Below are 20,481 nucleotides of genomic sequence, written 5' to 3' on the forward strand. Positions count from 1 at the left end.
GACATGGCACCACTCATTAGGCCATGCTGAGGCGGCATCCTACACAGCACAACCAGAGGGATCTACAACTAGAATATACAACCATGTACTGGGGGGATTTGAGGAGAAGAAGGCAAAAAAAAAGAGAGAAGAAGTTGGCAACAGTTGTTGGCTCAGGTGCCAATCTTTAAAAAAAGAAAAAGACAGTGCACAAAGGCAGGCCTCATAGCACAATAGCAAGTATATAAATATAATTTTTGGTGAAAAGTAGGATATATAGCATCTTAATTTTAATTAAAAATTCTAATTTTTAAATTAGGATTCTAATTTTCTTAAAAATACATATATATGTAAATATACATGAACCTTGGAAAAGAGCTAGACTAACAAATGAAAAAAGCACAGCAAAATGTTAACAGCAATCATCACTGAACAGCGGCAATATATAGAATTTTTCAGTAATAAACCTATATTACTTTAGGACCACACGTATTAACTTTCTTTAAAGAAGCAGACTGTGTAGACCGATGCATAAAGGGACTGACCTCTTCTCTTTTGAAGATCACATTAGTGTGCTGAGGAATGTCCACTGCCAGAGAGTCCCTGGTTCAAAACGGAAATAAACATTTATATTGCTAATTGGAAGAATGACAGGCATCCAGGACATCAATCTACAATAGAACTGTAAGTTCTCACACTAAGAAAGGTATATGAAAAAAGGATTACCATTTAGTGAGACTGAGAAATTTTACACTTAACTACAGACCAGATTTTCTAGTCTCCATCTTAATCTACATCTTCATTTAACAAAGTTTAAAGGTCTAAATTTTAATCAAGCTAATAATTAATGTATAGACTTTAGCCTAGCAACTTTCTAACTATATTAGAATCTATTAGAAATTCGAGTTTATTTGCAAGTGAATAGATTACCATATTTAAAAATGATAAGATTATTAGTATTTTGCTAAATATAGTGAATATTTCACGTTTAACATACCTCATCAAGAGTAGAACTCCTGCCTTTCCCAGAAGACGCCAAGCAACCCATTCTGCGGTTCTTCTGTCAGCTTCATATGTAGCTTGTTGACTAACAATAAAAACCAGCGGTAATCCTAGTTGGAGGTGAACAGTTGAAACTTGTTGAGGATCTTCGGCAACTTCAGTCTTCATTTAAAAAAAAAAACAAAATGTCTTCACTATTCCAAGATTTGGATTTAACCCTGCTAATTCTTATTAATAAAGTCATGAGTAAAAAACAAATCTGTGAAATAAATCCAACATTAACAGAAATGGTCTCATAATTTCCTAAGTTTAATGCTCCCAATGTACCCACATAATTTAAGCATTATTAAACTAACAAATTTTTAAGGAGTTAAACATGAAATTACAACCATAAAGAATACACATATTATAAAGAAACAAACAAAACAATAAATAAAGCACTATGGTACTGATAAATAGATATCTATTTCAAATGAAACAGAACAGATAACTAAGGAGTAAATTCTTTGATATAAGAATTTAACATATAATAAATAACATTACAGAACAATGAGGAACATCTGAGTTACAAAAGCAGCTTGCATACACACATCTAATTTCACTCCCTCCAGATATCCCAGGAAAACTACAGCAGTAGGATTTTTTAAAAAAGATAAACTTACGTATGCGAAGAAAGAAAACCAAAAGGCAGCAAAATTTTGGAAGCTGAAGAACAGAATAATAACTGACTTAGGAGAATTTACAAAGCAAAACTCTAAGCCAAGAGAGGGAAAGCTAAGAAACAATTCAGTTTTAACTGCAAATCCTAAAATTGCTCAGGAACTGTCAGTGCCTGGTATCTCTGAAACTGGGAGGGTGAATGGCACAAAGGCTCTAAAATAAGGAGGAATAGGTAAAAGCTTTGGAGAAGCAATTAGATCCCGAGATTCCCCTCCCTAATGCCATGAGCTTAGGCAACCGTCCCTCCCTCACACCAGAAGAAATCTGCGGGAACTTCAGGAACAGGTGAGAATGTGAATACCATGCCAAAAGCAGGCCGATTAAATTACCAAATGCTGGGACACTCCCCAGGCCCTTTCCCACTCAATTCCCAGAATGCTAGCAGCCAGACTTCTGTCCTCCAGCAGACGAGTGGAACATGCTTTTCTGGGGATCTTGAACACCCGTGAGGAAAAGCCTAAAGGTACCGACATTGGAGTTCACCAAAAAGCAGCCCAGGTCCGATAACCCTAAAGAGCTCAGAGTTAACAAGTCCCATCTACACTGTCAGAATTTCCAATTGGCTTTTTAGTTTCATATTCTAATCAAGAACAGATATCCAAGAAGTAACAAACATCTGAGGAGAGCCTCTAACATGAAAGACAGAGACAAGGACAAACAGAAAAATAAGTTACAGGGAGGAAACACAGACTACGCAGGAAGAAGCAAGGTTCAGAAAACCACCACAGACAAGCTCAAGGAGATGGGAAGACATTGCATCCATAAAGAAATGGAAAATAAAGTTAAACAAATCTGCCAGAAAGTACAGCAAAAGATAGATGGAAAACAGGGGAGGAAAAAGATAATAAAATTGAAGGAGGTCCAACATCCAAATAGGAGTCCCAGAAAGAAAGGAGAGAGAGAACAGAAAGGAACAAATCGTTGCTGAAATAAACACAAGTTTCCCACAACTGAAAGACATGAGTGCCAGATTGAAGAAGCCCACCGAGTAACCAACATAGTGGTTAGAAGCAGATACACAGAAAGATGCATTCTTGCCAATTATGAGGATTAAAAAATCCTAAAAGCTTCCAGAGGGAATCCTATATTTACCTATGGTAGGCAGAATTCTAAAATGGCCCCCAAGATTCCTAGTATACAAATCTTGTATAATCCCCATCCCTTGAGCGTGGTTGGGACTCAGAGGACAGCCATTCCCTTGATTAAATTACATTATATAAGACTCTGTCTAGCACAATGGAGTGAGATTGCCCTGTTGGCTTTGAAGGAGGAAGCTGCAATTTTCTGAGAGGACCATGTGACCAGGACCTGAGAACAGCCTATAGGAGCTGAGAGCAACACCAACCAACAGCTAGCAAGAAGGTGGGGACCTGAGCTACAATCACTTGGAACAAAACTATGCCAAAACTTGAAAGGGTAGAACAGCCTGAAGGAGTAGAAGAGCCTGGCTTCTTCTTTGTGTACTTAAAGAACTAAAAGCATTTCAGTTTTACAACATGAAAAGGGGGAACAGGTAGTAAGTCTAGAGATACAGCAAGGTGCCTAATCATTAAAAAACATGTAGAGCCTGCTAAGAAAGTAGGGCTTTATTCTGTAAATTAAATGAAGCCATTTAGGAATTGTAAGAATTATTGTAACATGATCATAAATGTGTTTCAAAATTATCACTCTGTCGGCAATAGGGAGTATGAATTTAAAGGGAGTGAAAATCGAGGAATAGAAACCAGATCAGTTACTATAACTAAAATAGTACATATGAGAGATGGAAAGGACCTGGATTAAAGTATTGGCTGTTAGAATGAAGAATTCTTAAGATATTTAAGATGTAAAACTAGATGCAGGAAAATGCAGAAATTGAGAAAGATTTCCCAGGTTTCTGTCCTGAATGACTGGATAGTAAATTAACCAAGATAATGGAGAAAGAACAGATAGTGGACAAGGACAACACATTAATGTTAGACATGTTGACCTTAAGGAGGGACACATCTAACTAGGAGTTAGAGATATGAGAGATCTATCTAATTAGTAGTTAGATACATGGGACAGGAACTCCAAAGAAACACGTGACCTGAAAATTCAGATCTGAGAATCAGTATAGTTAATGCCACAGAAACAGATAAGATCACTTGGAGGGTATGTTCTAAGCATCCATCATTGTGCATGTAGGAAAGCACCCCAAAACCTGATGCTTAAAATAAGAAGAATCATTTATTTTGTTCATATATCTGCAAGCTCATCTCTGCTCCACGTGACACTAGTGGGGCATTTCCATTGGAAGCCGATGATTCCACTTTAAAGATGGCTCATTCACTGGCTAGCAAGCTGTTGCTGAATACGTGTTATGAGCTCAGCCAGGGCTGTGGGCTAGAGGCTTTAGGCTTTTCCTCACGGTTGTTCAAGATCCCCAGAAAAGCATGTTCCAGTCATCTGCTGGAGGACAGAAGTCTGGCTGCTAGCATTCTGGGAATTGAGTGGGAAAGGGCCTGGGGAGTGTCCCAGCATTTGGTAATTTAATCTTCACATGGGCTTCTCCTCAAGCTTAGTCTCACAGCAAGTAGATGGGTTTCAAGAAAGAATAACCAAAGAGAACACAGCATTTTGTGACATACAGTCTCAGAAGTCACATATCACAACTTCAGCCTAATTCTATCGGTCAAGGCAATCACAAAGGCCCAACTAGGTTCAGGAATAGGGGACACAGATTCTACCACTGGATAGGCACAGTGATAAGGTCACATGATAGGAAGAGCTTATGAGTTGGGAGATACTGTTATTGCCATCTTTGGAAAATATAATCAAAGCCTGATACATTGAGGCTTTGGGGAGTGAGTAAGGATTGAGTGTATTTTGCTAGTGGGAGGGATGTGAATTGTTGTAGTCAGTAGTCTGCCCTCTGGCTGACAATAATTCACACTCCTTTCCCATGCAAGATACACTCATCTCCAAGACTCCTAAAGCCTCATATCAGACCTTGAGATCAGCACACAGTCTGAGACCTCATCATCTACATTCAGGTCCAGGTGAAGAGGAGGCTCATCTAGTGGGGTCCCTTGGGTATAGCTCCTTGAGAACTATTCCTCTCAATCTGAAGACCCTTGAACTAAAGACACAAATTACTTGTCCCCAGTACATACTCAAGAGACAATGATGGAATAGGCACAGGATAACCACAATATATACTCCTTTGCTAAAGGGGGGAAAGGAGGCACACAATAGTCACTAGTGCATAGCAATTCTGAAGTCCATCCAGACACATGTTGCCAGTTCCTTGATTAGGGCTCAGTCCTACTCCCTAAGGGTTGTTCTCTGAGGCTCTTGGTTACAAACTCTGGGCTCTTGGTCTGTCCTCTATCTCATCCTTTCTTGTTTACAAAAAGCATTCTGTGTGTGTGCAGCTGAGCAGATTTCTCAGCCTTTTCCTGCACATAGAAATTTGGGGATCTAAAGGTCTCTTTTCTTTTTGTATTGTTTCTGTCCCTTTCTATACAAGCTTGTATAATTCTTTCAAAACACTGTGGTTTCTTAATTAAAGTTATAACCCATTCCATTAGACAAAAGACAAAATCACTAATGTTCTTGATAGGTAGAAAAAGTAATGGAGTAGTATCATAAAAATTACAACTAGTAATTTTATGTCTTTAACAATATGGTATATTTTTATATATGTATTATATATATAATACATATAAATTAATGTAAGACAATATATAAAAGTGACAGAGGGGCTGGCCTGGTGGCATAGCAGTTAAGTTCGCACACTCTGATCCAGCGGCCTGGGGTTTGCTGGTTCAGATCCCAGGCACGGACCTACACACTGCTTATCAAGCCATGCTGTGGCAGGCATCCCACATATAAAGTAGAGGAAGATGGGCACAAATGTTATGTCAGGGCCAATCTTCCTCAGCAAAAAAAGAGGAGGATTGGCAGTGGATGTTAGCTCAGGGCTAAGCTTCCTCAAAAAAAAAAGTGACAAACATTCTTACATTGGGGTGGGATTATCAATATTTGTCTAAAATTCATATATTACCATTAAATTACTTAACTGAGAAAATAAATTTCAAAAAAAGATATAAGAAGAAAAAGGATTATGAGAGACCACTATGAACTATACACCAACAAACTGGATAACTTAGAAGAAATGGATAAATTCCTAAAACATACACCTACCAAGACTGAATCATGAAGAAATAGAAAATCTGAACAGACATTAACTAGTAAGGAGATTGAATCAGGAATCAAACACCTTTCAACAAAAAAAAGCCCAGGCCCAGATGGCTTCACTGGAGAATTCTGCCAAACATTTAAGGAAGAATTAATGCCACTCTTTCTCAAGCTCTTCCAAAAATAAGAGGAGGGAACACATTCAAACTCACTGTATGAAGCCAACATCACTCTGATAACAAAGCCAGACAAAGTTATACAACAAGAAGAGAACTATAGATCAATACCCCTGATGAACACTGATGCAGAAATTCTCAACAAAATACTAGCAAACTGAATTCAACAGCATGTTGAAAGCATTAAACACCATTACCAAGTGGGATTTATCCATGGGATGCAAAGTTCAACATATGAAAGTCAATAAATGTAATATACTACATTAATAGGACAAAGGACAAAAGTCACATGATCATCTCAATTGATGCAGAAAAAGCATTTGACAAAATTCAACACCCTTTGATGATAAAAATACTTAACAAACTAGGAATAGCCTTAAGGAAATCACCTCAACATAACAGAGGTCATATAGGAAAAGCCCACAGCTAACATCATATTCCATGGTGAAAAATTGAAAGCTTTTCCTCTAAGATAAGGAACAATGTAAGGATGGCTACTGTTGCCACTTACATGCAACACAGTATTGGAAGTCCTAGCTAGAGCAACTAAGCAAGGAAAAGAAAGAGCATTCAAATTGGAAAGGAAGAAGTAAAATTATCTCTGTTCACAGATGACATGATCTTGTATCTGGAAAATCCCAAAGATTACTCACACATTCACACACAAGAAACTGTTAGAACTGGAGTGACGTGAGCATCATGGCAGAGTGAGCTTGCCCAGGACTCTCTCCCCTCCAACATACAACAAAAAGGAGCAACAATATTCCAACAGAAAATATTCTAATAGCACAGGAATCCTCGAGAGTCATGGCAGCCAAACAATGGAGGGCAGAGAGGCTGGATGCCCCCTCAAAGGAGCTGTAACAGAGTAAGAGAGAACTTTGCTCCCTCCCCTAAAGACTGGGATTACTGCCACAGGAGACTCCGTGAGGGAAGGAGTGTCGAAGGGGTCGTGCATCCCCGGGATCACCCAGGACTCCCGAGAGCCCTTGAAGCCTAGAGGAAAGCCCTCTAACGGGGCAAAAGTTTTTGCGGGGGGTACCTCATCAAGCCAAGACCCCAGGAGAGCAGATAGTGAGAGCTGATAGGGAAACTGGGTAATGCACCAAAAGAAAATGGCCCCCTCCACCCACACCAAGCCCGCCATCTCAGCCGAAGGAGGAGGGCTCAGAATACACGGCTCAAGACCCCCATCCAGTGGCAATAGGCTATAACCGCAACTGAATAATATCACAATGGGAAAAATCTACACTTCCAGCATCCAGCAATTCATCAAATCTCCAGACCAGAGAGAATATGACAAGCACCCAGAATTCAGTCCTGGGGATGCATAAAAAAGTAAACTAAATGACAATGAATTCAGAATAGCTATCATCAAAAAACTCAATGAGGTTAAAGAGAATATAGAGAAACAATTCAATGAGTTCAGGAGCTACTTCACAAAAGAGATTGAAACTATAAAGAATCAATCAGAAATACTAGAGAAGAAAGACACAATGGAAGAGATAAAACAAAATACGGATTCCCTGAAAGCTTGTGTGGACACCATAGAAGAGCGAATCAGCATAATCAGAGATAGACATGTTGAATTGCTCCAGACAGAGGAGGAGAGAGAACTGAGACTAAAAAGAAATGAAGAAAGTCTCCGAGAAATACCTGACTCAATCAGGAAATGGAGCATAAGAATTATAGGTATCCCAGAAGGTGAAGAGAAGGATAATGGAGCAGAAAGCGTGTTCAAAGACATAACAGCAGAGAACTACCCAAATCTAGGGAATGAGAGGGAAATGTGTATGGAGGAGGCTTTCGGATCTCCTAGATTTCTCAATGTAAAAAGACCTACAGCAAGGCATACAGTAGTAAAAATGGCAAAAATGAATGACAAAGAAAGAATACTCAGGGCAGTAAGGCAGAAGAAAATAACCGACAAAGGAACCCCTATCAGGCTTTCAGCAGATTTCTCTGCAGAAACCTTACAAGTTAGGAGAGAACGGAATAACATATTCAAAACTTTAAAAGATATAAATCTTCAGCCAAGAACACTGTATCCAGCAAAAGTATCCTTCAGATATGAAGGAGAAATCAAGTCTTTCCCAGACAAACAAAAGCTAAGGCAGTTCATAGCCAAGAGACCTCCCCTTACAAGAAATCCTCCAGAAGGCCCTCATATCTGAAAAAAGAAAAAAAGGGAGAAAGGGGTCACAAAACACAGAGTAAGGAGACAAATAGGTAGACAGAAGCAGAATAGGATAGCAAATACTCAACTATACAATTAGGCTAAAGGGAAGGAAAACACCAAAAAGAAAGACAATCTTGTCACTTTAGCCTCAAACTCACAACACAAGTTGGAATAAGAGATGAGAATAATAACTTAGAAGGGGAAGAGGAAAGGGACTGAATCAGTTTAGAGTAAGGAAATAAGAGGTCATCAGAAAATAGACTATGTTATGCATGAGATTCTGAATACAAACTTCAGGGTAGCCACTAAACTAAAAAGCAGAACAGAGACACAAAAAATAAATAAGGAAAAAACTAAGAAACACAGCATAAAAAACTGCAGAATTCAATGGGTAGACCAAAACACACAGGAGGAGAAACAAAGGAAATGCAGGGAAACAAGAAAATGAGTGACATAATGTCAGCATTAAGCCCTCATACATCAATAATCACCCTCAATGTAAACGGACTGAACTCTCCAATAAAAAGACACAGAGTGGCAAGATGGATTAAAGAACAAGATCCAAGAATTTTTTGCCTGCAGGAAACACATCTCAGCTCCAATGACAAATACAGGCTCAGAGTGATGGGGTGGAAGACAATACTCCAAGCTAATGGCAAACAAAAGAAAGCAGGTGTTGCAATACTTATATCAGACATAGTAGACTTCAAGATTAGGCAGGTTAAGAGAGACAAAGAGTAGCAATATATAATGATCAAAGGGACACTACATCAATAAGAAATAATACTTATAAATATCTATGCACCCAACACAGGAACACCAAAGTTCATAAAACAACTATCTACAAACCTAAAAGAAGATATCAAAAATACCACAATAATCGTAGGGGAGCTCAACACCCCTCTCACATCATTGGACAGATCATCCAGACAGAAAATCAACAAGGAAACGGTGGAATTAAATGAAAAGCTAAAACAGTTGGACTTAATAGACATATATAGAACACTCCATTGCAAAAACAGAAGAATGCACATTCTTCTCAAGTGTGCACAGAACATTCTCAAGGATAGACCATATGTTGGGAAACAAGGCACGCCTCTATAAATTTTAAAAAACTGAAATAATAACAAGCATCTTCTCCAACCATAATGCTATAAATTAATTACAAGACAAAAGCAGAGAAAGGGACAAAGATGTGGAGACTAAACAATATGCTATTGAACAAGCAATGGATCACTGAAGAAATTAAAAAGAAGGAATCAAAAAATATCTGGAAACAAATGAAAATGATAACATGCCATACCAACTCATATGTGATAAAGGAAAAGCTGTATTAAGAGGGAAATTCATCACAATACAGGCACACCTTAACACAACAAGAAAAATCCCAAATAAGCAATCTCAAATTACACCTAACTGAATTAGAGAAAGAAAAACAAACAAAGCCCAAAGTCAGCAGAAGGAGAGAAATAATAAAAATCAGAGCAGAAATAAATGCTATTGAAACAAAAAAGGCAGTAGAAAGGATCAATGAAGCAAACAGCTGGTTCTTTGAGAAGATAAATAAAACTGACAAACCCCTAGCCAGACTTACAAAGAAAAAAAGAGAGAAAGCTCAAATAAACAAAATCAGAAATGGAAGAGGAGAAATAACAACAGACTCCACAGAAATACAACGGATTATAAGAGAATACTATGAAAAACTATATGCCAACAAGATGGATAACCTAGAGAAAATGGATAAATTCTTGGACTCTTACAACCTCCCAAAGCTAAGTCAAGAAGAAACAGACAATCTGAACAGACCAATCACAATGAAAGAGATTGAAACTGCAATCAAAAGCATCCCAAAGAATAAAAATCCAGGACCCGAGGTTTTCCAGGGGAATTCTACCAAACTTTCAGAGACGGTTTAATGCCTACACTTTTCAAGCTATTCCAAAAAATGAGGGAAGATGGAACACTTCCTAAAACATTCTATGAGGCCAACATCACTCTGATACCAAAGCCTGACAAAGACAGCACAAAAAGGGAGAACTACAGGCCAATATTGCTGATGAACATAGAGGCAAAAAGTCTCAACAGAATTTTGGCAACCCGAATTCAGCAATACATCAAAAGGATCATACATCACGATCAAGTGGGATTCATACCAGGGACATGGGTAGGGTCCAACATCTGCAAATCAATCACTGTGATACACATCAAAAAAAAAAAAAAGATACACCACATCAACAAATTGAGGAATAAAAATCACACGATCTCCATAGATGCAGAGAAAGCATTTGACAAGATCCAACAGCCATTTATGATAAAAACTCTTAACAAAATGGGGATAGAAGGAAATTACCTCAACATAATAAAGGCCATATATAACAAACCCACAGCCAACATCATACTCAATGGGCAAAAACTGAACGCCATCTCCCTGAGAACAGGAACAAGACAAGGATGCCCTCTATCACCACTCTTATTCAACATAGTACTGGAGGTTTTGGCCAGAGCAATTAGGCAAGAAAAAGGAATAAAAGGAATCCAGATAGGGAGGGAAGAATTGAAACTCTTGCTGTTTGCAGTCGACGTGATCTTATATATAAAAACCCTCAAAGAATCCACAGGAAAACTATTAGAAATAATTAACAACTACAGCAAAGTTGCAGGGTATAAAATTAACTCACATAAATCAGTAGCATTTCTATACTCTAATAATGAACTAACAGAAAAAGAACTGAAGAACACAACACCACTCACAATCACAACAAAAGAATAAAATACTTTGGGGTAAATTTAGCCACGGAAGTGAAAGACCTAAACAATGAAAACTAGAAGACTTTCCTGAAAGAAACTGATGACAACATAAAGAGATGGAAAGACATTCCATGCACATGGATTGGAAGAATAAACATAGTCAAAATGTCCATCCTACCTAAAGCAATCTACGGATTCAACACAATCCCAATCAGAATCCCAATGACATTCTTCACCAAAATAGAACAAAGAATCCTAAAATTCATATGGGGCAACAAAAGACCCCGAACTGCTAAAGCAATCTTGAGAAAAAAGAACAAAGCTGGAGGCATCACAATCCCTGACTTCAAAACATAATACAAAGCTACAGTAATCAAAACAGCATGGTACTGGTACAAAAACAGGTGCACAGATCAATGGAACAGAATTGAAAGCCCAGAAATAAAACCACACATCTGTGGACAGCTAATCTTCAACAAAGGAGCTGAGGGCATACAATGGAGAAAAGAAAGTCTCTTCAACAAATGGTGCTGGGAAAACTGGACAACCACATGTAAAAGAGTGAAAATTGACCATTCTTTTTCACCATTCACAAAAATAACCTCAATATGCATCAAAGACCTAAAGGTAGGTCCTGAAACCATAAGGCTTCTAGAAGAAAATATAGGCAGTACACTCTTTGACATCAGTATTAAAAGGATCTTTTCGGACACCATGTTTTCTCAGACAAGGGAAACAATAGAAAGAATAAACAAATGGGACTTCATCAGACTAAAGAGCTTCTTCAAGGCAAGGGAAAACAGGGTTGAAGCAAAAGAAAACAACCTACCAATCGGGAAAAAATATTTGCAAGTCATATAGCCGACAAAGGGTTAATCTCCATACTATATAAAGAACTCACACAACTCAACAACAAAAAATCAAACAACCTGATCAAAACATGGTCAGAGGACATGAACAGACATTTCTCCAAAGAAGATATACAGATGGCCAATGGGCACATGAAAACATGCTCATCATCACTGATCATCAGGGAAATGCAAATCAAAACTACACTAAGATATCACCTTACACCCGTTAGAATGGCAAAAATAACCACAACAAAAAGTAACAAATGTTGGAGAGGCTGTGGAGAAAAAGGAACCCTTATATACTGCTGGTGGGAATGCAAACTGGTGCAGCCACTATGGAAAACAGTATGGAGACTTCTCAAAAAATTAAAAATAGAAATACCATATGACCCATCCATCCCACTACTGGGTGTCTACCCAAAGAACTTGAAATCAGCAATTCCAAAAGTCCCATGAACCTCTATGCTCACTGCAGCCATATTTACGATAGCCAAGACGTGGAAGCAACCTAAGTACCCATCAGCTGATGATTAGATAAAGAAGATATGGTGTATATATATACGATGGAATACTACTCAGCCATAAAAAAGGATAAAATCACCCCATTCACAACAACATGGATGGACCTTGAGGGTACTATGTTAAGTGAAATAAGCCAGATAGAGAAAGACGATCTCTGTATGACTCCACTCATATGTGGAAGTTAAACATGTAGACAAAGATAACAGATTAGGGGCTACCCGGGGAAAGGGAGGTGGGGGGCGGGCACAAAGGGTGAAGTCGTGCACCTACAACATGACTAACAAACAATAATGTACAACTGAAATTTCACAAACTTGTAAACTATCATAATCTCAATAAAAAGTTTAAAAAAATTGTTAGAACTAATTCAGCAAAGTTGTATGATACAAAATCAAGACTCAAAAAACTGTTGTATTTCTATACACTAACAATGAACAATCTCAAAAGGAAATTAAGAAAATAGTCTCATTTATAATAGCATCAAAAAGAATAAAATACTTAGTAATAAGCTTAACAAAGGAAGCAAACTATTTGTACATTGAAAACTACAAAACATTGCTGAAAGAAATTAAAGACACAAATAAATGGAAAGATATTATTCCTGTTCACGTTCATGGATTAGAAGATTTAATATTGTTAAAATGTCCATACTACCCAAAGTCATCTACAGATTCAATGCAATGCCTATCAAAATCCCAGTGGCATTTTTTTCAGAAATAGAAAAACCATCCTAAAATTCATATGGAACCTCAAAAGACTCCAAATAGCAATAACAATATTGAGAAAGAGCAAGCCTGGAGGCCTCACAGTTCCTGATTTCAAAACATATTACAAAGTTACAGTAATCAAAATAATGCAGTACTGGCATAAAGACAGACATATAGATCAATAGAATAGAATAGAGAGCCCAGAAATAAACACTCACGTACATGGTCAACTGATCTTTGACAAGGGTACCAAGGCTACACAATGGGGAAAGGACAGTCTCTTCAACAAATGGTGCTGGGAAAATTAGATAGCCACATGCAAAAGAATTAATATGGACCCTCATCTTACACCACATACAAAAATGAACTCAAAATGGATTAAAGACCAAAACATAAGACCTGAAACTATAAATCCCTAGAAGAAATATAGGGGAAAAGCTTCATGGAGTTGGAATGAGCAATAATTTCTTGGATATAACACCAAACGTGTAGGCAACAGAAGAAAAAATAGATAAATGGAACTACGTCAAACTTAAAAACTTCTGCATAGCAAAGGGAATAATCAACAGAGTGAAAAGGCAATCTACAAAATAGGAGAAAATATTGCAAATCATATATCACATAAGGGGTTGATATCCAGAATATATAAAGAATGCCTGCAACTCAATAACAAAAAAACCCACAAATAATCAATTAAAACATGGGCAAAGAACTTGAATAGCCATTTCTCCAAAGAAGATATACAAATAGCCAACAAGCATATGAAAAGATGCTCACCATCACTAATTATCAGGGAAATGTAAATCAAAACCACAATGAGATATCCCCTTACACCCATTAGAATGGCCAGTACCAAACAAACAACAACAAAAAACCCAGAAAATAATAAGTATTGGCAAGGATGTGGAGAAATGGGAACTCTTAGACACTGTTGGTGGGAATGCAAAATGGTGTGACTGCTATGGAAAACAGTAGTGAGGTTCCTCAAAAAATTAAATTTAGAACTACCATATGATCCAGCAATCCCATTTCTGGGTGTATATCCAAAAGAATTGAAAAAAAGGACCTCAAAGAGATATCTGCACACCCATGTTCACTGCAGCATTACTCATAATAGCCAACATGTGGAAGCAACCTAAATATCCATCAATGGATGAACTGGTAAATAAAATGTGGTATATACACACAATGAAATATTACTCTTAAAAAAGAAGGAAATCCTGATAAACACCACAACATGGATGAAACTTGAGGACATTATGCTAAGTGAAACAAGCCAATTACAAAAGGATAAACACAGCACAATTCCATTGATAAGAGATCTCTAAAGTGATTAAACTCATAGAAAGTAGAACAGTGGGTGCCAAGACTAGAGAAAGGTGGAAACAGAGGGTTGTTTTTCAATGGGTACAGAATTTCAGTCATGCAAGATGAAAAAGTTCCAGAGTTCTGTTGTATAACAACGTACATATAGTTAACAATACTGTACTACACATTTAAAAATTGTTAAGAGGGTAAATTGATGTTATGTGTCTTTTACCACAAAAGAAAAGAATATAAGACAACACTGTAAGGCACCAACACCTTACTATGAATTATCGTACACTGCCACATGAGTCCTCAAGAAATAACAGAAGCTAAATGAATAAACCATAATAGCATCCTATAAAATTACCTACATAAAAGAGTAAGTTTATTGTGTGGTGACACACAAGAAATACCATACAACTGAAATCTCACACTGATGTAAACTATTATGAACTCAATAAAAAAAAGTTTAATTTAATTCAAGTGGCTTGGATCTGAGACAGAAATCTATCTCAGATGCACAAACAAAAATAAATTTAGAGTGTTTCTCCCTTCTAAGTTACAACAGTGGGACATCCATTGACCAACAAAGGACTCCCCGCACAGCACACCAGAACACCCAAGAGATCCATACATCTATACATCTTAAGGTGGTTGGACTGGACCTCCAGGAGGCAGTGGAACTAGTGAAGCAGCCCCTCCCCGCTTCCCCAGCAGCAGTGATCCCAAACGTGGATGCTCTTGGCAGAGGCAGTGGTGCCCTGATCTGAGGTTTCAAGGAGCACACTGGCATGTCCTAATAGCCACAGGCTGCAGGAGCAGACAATGCACTCATGGCTAAGTGCCTACCCCCACAACAGTAGCAGGCAGCACACACATCCTGAGGCTTCATGACACAGAGCAGTGCTGGCAACCCAGCCCCCTCCACCACCCTGTGCAGTGACACGGGTCTTTCCAGCAGTGGGGACAGCCCCAAAACGTGGATATCCCTGGCAGGGGCAGGGTGCCCCAACCTGAGGTTTCAGAAAGCACACTGGCACACACCAGTGATCAGAGGCTACCGCAGCAGCAATGACACTCGCAGCTTAGCCCCTACCCCCAACCCAGCAGTGGCAAATGGCACACACATCCTGAGGCTCCAGGACACAGAGCAGTGCCGGTAACCCAGCATCCTCCCTCTCCCCCAGCAGTGGCACCACTCTTTCTAGCAGCAAGGTCTGTATCCAAAATGCAGATGCCACCATCAGGGGTGGTGATGCCCTAACCTGAGATTTCAAAAAGCACATGAGCACATGCCAGCAACCAGAAGCTGCAGGAGCAGCAACAGCACTCACGGATTAGCCCCTGCCCCTCCCCCAGCAGCGGCAGGTGGCCCCTCTGACCTGAGGCTTTAAAAGCCACAGCAGAACCCGTGCCCCCAGTGGCAGCACCCCTACACTGGCCCTAACAGCAGCAGGGGCTACACAGAAGACTCTGGGCCCCTTGCAGCAACAAAGACACCCATGAACCTAGTGTCCCAGGTAGCAGTGCTGCCAGCACCACCAAACAACCTGGGAACAGAAGCACTCAAGCCCATGGAGAGCCCACAAAGAGCCAGTGAGGGAATGCAAGACCAAGGCAACCCCAGAAGCAGCACATGTGGTTGCAACCCAGGGACCCCAGTGGTGGCATCCAGGACTGCAGTGACATCATAAGCAGCAAGTCACCAGCAACCTCAGAGGCACAAGCAGCACAAGGAGGGCACTGATGATGCCTCTAGCAGAGGCAGTGGATGGTGGCAAGTGCAGGCTCTCAAATACAACCAGAAGCAGCTCAGAACCAAAGTAACCAAAGCTGTAGCCAAACAAGACAGGTGGTTACCACCATGAATGCACTGGCAGAGGATCAACACATCAAGAGCATGAAGAACTACAGTAACAGGGTACCAAAAAAAGAAAACGATGACTCTCTAGAAAGCAAACTTGAAGTCACAGAAGATTACAATTTAACTGAAAGAGAATTCAAAATAGCTTTCATGAAGAAACTCAACGAGTTACAAGGAAACTCAGAAAGACAGTTTAATAACGCAACAACAAAATTAATGAACAAGAGTACTTCACCAAAGAGACTGAAACTCTAAAAAATCCAAACAGAAAGTTTGGAGATAAAGAACACAATAATGAGATAAAAAAAATAAAGCAGAAAGTTTTGGAAATAGAGCAGGCCATGGAAGAGAGAATTAGTGAGCTCAAAGATAAAAATCTAGAAATAATTCAGGTGGAAGGGAACAGAGAACTCAGATTTTAAAAAATGAAGAAATTCTACAAGAAATATCTGACTAAATTAGGAAAAGCAACATAAGGATAATGGGTATCCCACAAGGAGAAGAGAAGGAGAAAGGAGTAGAGAGCTTATTTAAACAAATAATAGCTGAGAACTTTCCAAACTGGGGGAAAGAACTGGATACACAAATACATTAAGCTAGCAGAACTCCTAATTGTCTAAATGCAAAAAGACCTTCTCAAAGACATGCTATATTAAAACAGTCAAAAGTCAATGACAGAGAAAGAATATTAAGGGCAGCAAGAGAAAGAAAACTTATGAAAAAACTCCCAACAGGCTATCAGTGAATTTCTCAGCAGAAATTCTACAGGCTAGGAGAGAGTAGAATGATATATTCAAAATATTGAAAGACAAAACTACCAGGCAAGAATACTCTATGCAGGGAAATTATCCTTCAGTTACGAAGGAGAAATAAAAGCTTTCCCAGACAAATAAAAGCTGAGGGAGTTCACCACCAGAAGATCTGCCTTACAAGAAATGTTCAAAGGAGGCCTCCTACCTGAGAAAAAGACAGGAACAGAGAAGAACTACTAAAACACCCAGAAAAAAAAGTAACAAAATGGCAATAAATACATATTTATCAATAACTACTTTAAACATCAATGGACTAAATGTCCAAACAAATGGCATAGGGTGGCCAATTGGATAAAAAAAACAAGACCCATGTATATGCTGCAGGCAAGAAACACTCTTCAGACCTAAAGACAATCACAAACTGAAAGTGAAAGGATGGAAAAAGATACTCCATGCAAATGGCAAAGGGAAGAAAGCGGGGGTAGCAATACTTATATCAGACAAAACAGACTTTAAAACAAGAACTAATAAGAGACAAAGACAGGCACTACATAATGATAAAGGGAACAATCCAACAAGAAAATATAACACTTGTAAATATCTATGTACCCAACATAGGAACACCTAAATATATAAAGCAATTATTAACAGACATAAAAGGAGAAATAGACAGTAACACAATAATAGTAGGGGACTTTAACACTCCACTTACACCAATGGATAGATCATCCAAACAGAAGATCAATAAGGAAACACTGGCCTTAAAGGACACTTTAGACCAGATGGACTTAGTAGATATATAGAGAATATTCCATCCAAAAACCACAGAATACACATTCTTTTCAAATGCCCATGGCTGCAGGATTCTCCAGGATTGATCACATATTAGGTCACAAAACAAGTCTCAATAAATTTAAGAAGATCGAAATAATACCCTGCATCTTTTCTGACCACAAAGTTATGAAACTAGAAATCAACCACAGGAAGAAAATCACAAACATGTGGAGATTAAGCAAAATGCTACTGAACAACAATTGGGTCAACAAAGAAATCAAAGGAGAAATAAAAAAATTCCTGGGGACAAATGAAAATGAGAACGACATGCCAAAATCTGTGGGATAGCAAAAGCGGTTCTAAGAGGGAAGTTTATGGCAATTCAGGCCTACCTCAACAAAAAAGAAAAATCCCAAATAGACAATCTAAAAGCGCACCTAAAGGCACTGGAAAAACAACAACAAACAAAGCCCAAAATCAGCAGAAGGAAGTTTTGAAATAATAAAAATCAGAGCAGAAATAAACAAAATAGAGACTTAAAAAACAATAGAAAAAATTAATGAAACGAAGAGCTGGTTCTTTGAAAAGATAAACAAAATTGACAAACCCTTAGCTAGACTCACCAAGAAAAAAAGAGAGAAGGCCCAAATAAATAAAATCAGAAATGAAAGAGGAGAGATTACAACAGACACCTCAGAAATACAAAAGATAAGAGAATACTATGAAAAGCTATACACCAACAAATTGGATAATCTAGAAGAAATGGATAAATTCTTAGAAACATACAACCTTCCAAAACTGGACCAAGAAGAAGTAGACAATTTGAATAAACCAATCACCAGTAAGGAGATTGAAACAGCAATCAAAAACCTCCCAAAAAATAAAAGTCCAGGACCAGATGGCTTCCCTGGTGAATTCTACCAAAAATTCAAAGACTTAATAGCTATCCTTCTCAAACTCTTCCAAAAAATTGAAGAGGAAGGGAGGCTTCCTAACTCATTCTACGAAGCCAACATTATCCTGATACCAAAACCAGACAAGGACAACATAAAAAAAGAAAATTACAGGCCAATATCACTGATGAACATCGATGCAAAAATCCTCAACAAAATTCTAGCAAATCAAATACAACAATACATTAAAAAGATCATACATCATGATCAAGTGGGTTTCATTCCATGGATGCAGGGATGGTTCAACATCTGCAAATCTATCAACATGATACACCACATTAACAAAATAAAGAATAAAAATCACAGGATCATCTCAATAGATGCCGAGAAAGCATTTGACAAGATACAGCATCCATTTATGATAAATCTCTAAATAAAATGGGTATAGAAGGAAAATACCTCAACAGCGTAAAGCCCATATATGACAAACCCATGGCAAATATCATTTTCAATGGAGAAAAACTGAAAGCTATCTCTTAAGAACAGGAACTAGTCAAGGATGCCCACTGTCACCACTCTTATTTAACATAGTATTGGAAGTCCTAGCCAGAGCAATCAGGCAAGAAAAAGAAATAAAAGGTATCCATATTGGAAAAGAAGAAGTGAAACTGTCACTCTTTGCAGATGACATGATTTTATATCTAGAAAATCCTAAAGAAGCCACTAAAAAACTTTTAGAAATAATAAAGGAATACAGGTAAGTCGCAGGATACAAAATCAACATACAAAAATTGGTTGTGTTTCTATACATTAACAATGAAGTAGCAGAAAGAGAAATTAAGAATACAATCCTATTTACTATTGCAACAAAAAGAATAAAATATTTAGGAATAAACTTAACCAAAGAGGTGAAAGATCTATACACTGAAAACTATAAAACATTGTTGAAAGAAATTGAAGAAGACACAAAGAAATGGAAAGATATTCCAGGCTCTTGGATTGGAAGAATTAACATCGTTAAAATGTCCATACTTCCTAAAACAATCTACAGAGTCAATGCAATCTCTATCAAAGTTCCAACAACGTTTTTCACAGAAATAGAACAAAGAATCCTAAAGTTTATATGGAACAACAAAAGACCCAGAATACCCAAAGGACTCCTGAGAAAAAAAAACAAAGCTGGAGGTATCACACTTCCTGATTTCAAAATATACTACAAAGCCATAGTAACCAAAACAGCATGGTACTGGCACAAAAACAGGCACACAGATCAATGGAACAGAATCAAGAGCCCAGAAATAAATCCACACATTTATGGACAGCTAATATTCGACAAGGGAGCCAAGAGCATACAATGGAGAAAGGAGAGTCTCTTCAATAAATGGTGTTGGGAAAACTGGACAGCCACATGCCAAAGAATGAAAGTAGACCATTCCCTTACACCATGCACAAAAATCAACTCAAAATGGATTAAAGACTTGGATGTAAGACCCGAAACCATGAAACTTCTACAAGAAAACATAGGGAGTATGCTCTTTGACATCGGTCTTAGCAGCATACTTTCAAGTACCATATCTGACCAGGCAAGGGAAACAAAAGAAACAATGAACAAATGGGACTACATCAAACTAAAAAGCTTCTGCACAGCAAAGGAAACCATCAGCAAAAGGAAAAGACAACCTAACAGTTTGGAGAAGATATTTGCAAACCATATATCAGATAAAGGGTTAACATCCAAAATATACAAAAAACTCATACAGCTCAACAACAAAAAAACTAACAACCCAATTAAAAAATGGGCAAATGATCTGAACAGAGATTTCTCCAAAGAAGATATACAGATGG

At 38.1% G+C, this 20,481-nt stretch overlaps 1 protein-coding gene across 10 annotated transcripts in view; it reads right to left on the minus strand.

Annotated features, from left to right (window-relative positions):
* Positions 1-20,481, minus strand: part of TXNDC16 (thioredoxin domain containing 16) — a 131,768-nt gene that overhangs the window by 48,370 nt on the left and 62,917 nt on the right. For all 10 annotated transcript variants that reach the window (XM_005605180.4, XM_023627728.2, XM_023627732.2 and 7 more), the window contains 2 exons: positions 977-1,143; positions 525-582 (listed from right to left, as the gene is read on the minus strand). In XM_005605180.4, the coding sequence (XP_005605237.2) occupies positions 525-582; positions 977-1,143 (225 nt within the window). The remainder of the gene's footprint in view (positions 1-524; positions 583-976; positions 1,144-20,481) is intronic.

Source organism: Equus caballus, chromosome 24 (assembly GCF_041296265.1).
Source record: "Equus caballus isolate H_3958 breed thoroughbred chromosome 24, TB-T2T, whole genome shotgun sequence".
Taxonomy (NCBI): Eukaryota; Metazoa; Chordata; class Mammalia; order Perissodactyla; family Equidae; genus Equus; species Equus caballus.